Consider the following 5,547-nt stretch of genomic DNA (forward strand, 5'->3'; position numbering starts at 1 on the left):
TTTTCAACATACTCGCTCAGGACAATCCTGGGACATAAGTTGTAAGTTATTATTAGATTGTGAATGTTATTATTATATTTGGATTATTAGATTGTACCTTTTGTTATAAGTTATAACACATACTTGGACTTTATTTGATTATATCTGCAGACACAATTATTCTAGAGTAGGTGGGACTAGCTTTTGGGTTGCCTTCATGCTGCATGTCTGTTTGGTTATAGCCATAGCTTAAAAGAAATGAGAGCTTCTTTTCCGATCCCTTGCATGCACTTCGGAAATATACTTTCACATAAAATACAATTTTATTCCTCTTCAAAGTATACTTTCAAATAAAAACAGTTATTTTCCCCATCTGAAAGTATACTTTCGGACACATACATGGGTTATGGATAAAAGTAACTCCTAAAAGAAGTTGATCCAAAAGTTGTACCACAAAACATCAGAATTTGATCATATGATTCAATTTGTACATGCTGACAATGTCAAATTGTTTAACAAAGCAATGCCAGAACAAAGAAGGAAGCACTTTCATATGTCAATTTTTCTCAAAATTTTGCTTAAAATATATTACAAATCCCACTAAACAGACAAGTGCTGCATACCCAAAATAACCATCAACTACAATAACCTTGCAAATAGTTACATACATTGCTGCAAGCACAAAGAGAGAATGACAAGGACTGAATTAACAAGCTTGAGAGTAATAAACAGATAAAAAAAGATGCCGCTTCGACAAGACAAGAGGACATCACAAACCATAACGCAAATTTGCAAGCCTTCATTGTCAAATAATGAGTCATATTAAGCTTCTATAACATTCACAGGCGAATCAAATTCTCCGATAGTAATTAACCTGCAATATGCTCAATGCACGGTCATGATCGGTCCTTGTGACAACATGAGCTGAGGATTCTCTTCAACCACTATGTCACCATTCACATGAGATTCTGCTTCACTTGGCTTATCTGAAGGAACCACATTGAGAGGTAGAGCAACATTTGTCTCACTAGACAAGGTATTACTGCTCTCTTCATCGGCTGCGGTGATCTCAGTTTTCTCTTCCCCTGTAGCATTGGATAAGCTAGTATATTTCTTTGTTACATTAGATAAGGAAGTTTTTTCATCATGAACCGCCTTCGATGAAGTAGGTCCGGCTACTGAATTGGATGAACTGGTCCTATCAGAAGCTAGTCTAGGAGGAAGGGACTTTCGTAGCGGCTTCTTTTGATGGACAGGGGCAACTCCTTTAGTGGAGTTGCTATGAGACACTTTCTCATCGAGACTTAAACGACCTAGTTGAGAACTGCTGTTACCATTTCCATCCGACTCTGAATTTGTTGAAGTCTTCTTACGACCGAGCTTCGGAGATTTTGCTCTTGTAGTTGGTATCTACATTAGTATTGTCCAGAGGATAAAGAAGTTAAAAACATTCAAAAGAGGGTTAAAACCATCCCTTTCCTTTTTTTGGTGAATACATATAAATGCAGTTTAAGTAAGTCACATCAGCCTAGATGCATCCATGTATATTATATATATGTGTGTGTGTGTGAACAAATCATCAAGACAACAAATGAAGTTTAACAAAATGTTTAGAATTAAATAAAACAACAAATGAAATTTGAATGGTTTATTAGTTTGGAAAATTAACAGATCACCATAACTTTTAAAAGACAAAAGCACCAAATCATAATTTAAAGAAATAAGGTTCCTAAGGAGATTGGCAGAAGCAGATGATTAAGATTATGAAATATTCACATTGATAGTCTAACTTTCGAAAAAGAAACTCTCAAATTTACTTACTGAAATTGAAATCATAATTGATAACAATATCTTGACTTCATCACAGCGCAAACAATGGTCTTGCAAATTTAATTCTTAGCAAAGCCAAAACTATAGTATAAACCAAATCACTATAATGAGCTAATGATAGTGCTTTCAAAATGGTCCTTTTCTTTTCCAATTTTTATCTCAAGTGCATCTACAAATTATGCATTAGAAAAAAAGACCACACCTGTACCTGTGGGAAGTAAATCCATAAATATAACGAGTGAAGATCAAAGGTTTGGAAGTTTGGTAACGACGGTGAATTTAAGAGTAGTCGTGCTACACAAATAAAGCCGTGACCAAATCAGCACAGGTAAAACGGGTTTGAAAAAAAGAGAAATGGACAAGGCAAATACATGTTTTGTAGATATCACACAGATCATTGGTGCTGATATTGTTTCGTGGAAAACAGATTTGCTTAATTAAGAACAAGCAAGAAACTTAACATGCTAAACATAATAAGACAGTCATTTGTAGGAGACAAGAGGGAGCAGAAACCTTTCATCAGCAAGAATGTTCATTAACAGCTATTTTCAGAACCTTTTTGTATGACTTGTCTCTCTCCTAAACACATACATTATATAAGGTTCCAAAGCATACAAAAAATATTCTGGAAATAATTAGTGCAGACTGAAGGGTTGATTAGGAGTACACAACAAGGCATGCATTGTACAACTGTGCAAGTATACACACGCAGTCACATGCGAGTGTGCATACATACATGTGCGCGGACACACACACACACAGTTTTACCTTCTTCAACTCCACCTTAGGAGGAGCAGGCTCCTGATAGAAAGTTGGCATTGGAGTTGCTTTAAATGTTAGACTTTTCCTAAGCTTTTTAATCTCCTTTTCTTGGCTCTCCTATAATAAAAGGAGAGAAAGACTGACACGATTAAAATGCAAACTCGGCAATTTACATTTCAGCCATGATATATCAAACATTATTATTTATTACCATGGTTTTTGCTTGCAAGTTACTCTTCTCCTCCTCCTTTGCCTGAATCTTTTCCTCAACCTTAGTGAGGAACTGCTCACAAAAAGATCAATTCATATTTTTTTTCATAAATAGAAGCTTATTCAAATAAAAGCTGGATAATGACACAAAAGGTGGAAACAAGTATGTACTAACTGTTTACCTCTCTTCTTTTCTCAGCTCGTTCGTCGCACTTGAAACTGAATCCATAATTTGGAAGTGTACCCACCCTGCGAGGTTTGGCGTCTTCTGCATTGGTACTTTTAAGAGGATTAAGGACCACAAAAATACACATCATCATCATACTAAATAATAAATTTATGTGATAAAGAAAACTTCATAGTTCCACATTTGCATTAGGAGAAATAAATAAACCCCAAAGGGAAAGGATACAGTGAAGATTCTGCTTCATCTGGAACTTTATCAACGGGTTTCAATGATTTTGGCTTTTTCTTCTCCCTGTAACGAATAAATCACAATCAACGAGTTTGATAATTACAATCATCCCTTATAAGTATCCTTCTTACTAAGAAACATTGTCCAATAAGTGCAAGAAGTACATACTTGGCAACTTCAGAAGACGCTGCATCAGACTTTGAAGGGTTCTGATGAAAACAAAGTGAGAAAACTATCAGGGAATGCCAAAAGCCTACAATTTAATTACCAAAAACCGAAAGAAAAGGGACAAAAATAGAAGAAACAAATATAAAACAATTATCTCAGACTCTGAGTTCCTAAGTAAACATTTTGGAAGCCAAGCAAAGGTAACAACTGTTACCTTGGACGCTTGAGACTGCCGATCATTGAATGATCTGCTTTTAATAGACTGTTTAGGGCGAGATTCTAAAGCAGAAGTGCCATTTGAAACAGCGGATGATGCTGGCTTATCTTTTGCATTTTTGCTGTTTTTCACCAAATTTGCATGAACACCACTTGAACTAGCAACCTTTGCATTCTTATTCTTGACAGAACCCTTTTGTGCTCTTGATTGTTCCGTTTGAACTGTTTTTTTCACTTCCTTTTCCTAGAATTGAGCAAATATATTAGATATTATATCCAAATCATATATCTTACTTAGGGAAACCAACTCAAGAAAAGCAAAACTCTCCAACCTTAGAAATAGTGGTATTATTGCCATCCACGTTGACATTTGATCCTTCGATTCCCCCTATTGACGAGTCTCCAGTTGCAGTGCTCTCTGACTGGTTAAAATTTTCCAAATATCCATTCGGAGCTACAGTTTCTATAGTTTCAGTAACACGGGAGTCTAAATCATTTGACACACCACCATCCTCTCCAGAATTAGAAGGTTCATCATGAACACCATTTTGGTGGACCTCATCGAGTCCATCAGCAAGAATAGGGTTAACCAGATCCATCATTCACTCTAATCTAGTTATTATATATACACAAGAAATTGCAATTAGAAACGATTCAACACAAGAGACAAAGCGAACAAGTTTAACCATTACAAAAAATTAAGTTGCTTCTGCTATCCTCAAAACCAGCCAATTTGAAAACTATGTCAACAAATTCTCAAAACAATTTATTCATTTCCTATATAATTCACAGTCTATGGTTGTGTAATGACAACTTACCCTTTTGAAGAAGAAAGATAGGATTTAGACGACAAAGCAGTAGACCTGTAAAGTTGTATGATAAGCTTGTAAGCAATACAACACTACACAATCATCAAAATTCAGATATTTTCAAAGTAAACGGCTTGTTTTTAAAGTAATGGACATTAATAAATATAATCAACAAAAATAATGATGATGATGTAGACCAATTTTAGTTTAATAATCAAAATTGAATCACCTCTTGGACTTGGTTACCAATGAGAATACACAGCAGAACACAATCATGATTATTATTCAGAAAAATTGACTAATATTTGCAGCATTTGATTAGCAAGTAATAACATTAGGTTATTACTATTGATGATTTGATTAGAATTTACAAAGTGGAACTAGGAAAACTAAAAGAAATTGAATATAATAATGAATAACAGTCAGATTCCAAGTATCAAAGTTTGATCCAATAGTGATGAAGTTAATCCAATAAGAATCGAAGTTAAATATTTGAGAGAAAAAATGAAAGAAATAAAAAACTAAGCAATGAAAGATGATAGTATTGGAGAAGAGAAAGTTGGGGAAGAAAAGAGTAGTTACCAAAGAGTCAAAATGGAATGAAAATGTGGAAAGTGAAGAGCATTGAAAAATGATTGAAAGAAGTAAGAAAAGGGGGGGAAGTAGAGAGAAGAAAGAGATCTGAGAAGAAGATCAGGATCTGAGGATCGACTCTACAGACGCTCCAGCACCAAGATCCGTATGCTTCAAACTGTACATGTTGCTAAACATTTATCGTTTTTTTCACAAAAATCCTTTAATCTACTTTTTTATGCATTTTAATAATCATTTAATTATATTCATTTAACGTCAAATAAATATTTGTTTGTTCTTATTTTTGTAAAAAGAGTATTATTTAAGTTACTATTTTATTATTAAAAATATAATTAGTTATTAATTTTTACTTTTATAAAATATATTTTTAGTTGTTGAAGTTTTAAATATTTTTTAAAATTGATTCACAGTAGATCATAATCCATGATAGAATGTTCTTTTAAAGAATATATACGGGAAAGTTTTATCTATAATTTAAAGTGATATTTACTATTTCTTTAAAAAAAAATAGTATTTTAAATTTTGTACTTATTTCCAATAAAAAAATATTTATTTTGCAATATG

General features: G+C 33.5%; 1 protein-coding gene across 5 annotated transcripts; it reads right to left on the reverse strand.

Annotated features, from left to right (window-relative positions):
* Positions 1-503: 503 nt before the first annotated feature.
* On the reverse strand, positions 504-5,163 carry LOC101514913 (protein WVD2-like 6). 5 transcript variants are annotated; one of them, XM_004498686.4, is made up of 10 exons: positions 4,972-5,163; positions 4,399-4,443; positions 3,913-4,187; positions 3,579-3,824; positions 3,365-3,405; positions 3,194-3,259; positions 2,964-3,060; positions 2,783-2,854; positions 2,578-2,688; positions 504-1,389 (listed from the first exon to the last, which is right to left on the reverse strand). In XM_004498686.4, the coding sequence occupies exons 3-10, from the start codon at positions 4,180-4,182 to the stop codon at positions 865-867; spliced, it is 1,428 nt and encodes a 475-aa protein (XP_004498743.1). In that variant the 5' UTR covers positions 4,183-4,187; positions 4,399-4,443; positions 4,972-5,163; the 3' UTR covers positions 504-864. The 5 variants fall into 5 exon arrangements, with proteins under 5 accessions (XP_004498743.1, XP_004498742.1, XP_012570766.1 ...); XM_004498685.4 differs by having other exon boundaries at positions 3,913-4,192; XM_012715312.3 differs by lacking the exon at positions 4,972-5,163 and adding an exon at positions 4,619-4,901.
* Between the last annotated feature and the right edge of the window lie 384 nt (positions 5,164-5,547).

This window comes from Cicer arietinum, chromosome 4, assembly GCF_000331145.2.
Source record: "Cicer arietinum cultivar CDC Frontier isolate Library 1 chromosome 4, Cicar.CDCFrontier_v2.0, whole genome shotgun sequence".
Lineage (NCBI taxonomy): Eukaryota > Viridiplantae > Streptophyta > Magnoliopsida > Fabales > Fabaceae > Cicer > Cicer arietinum.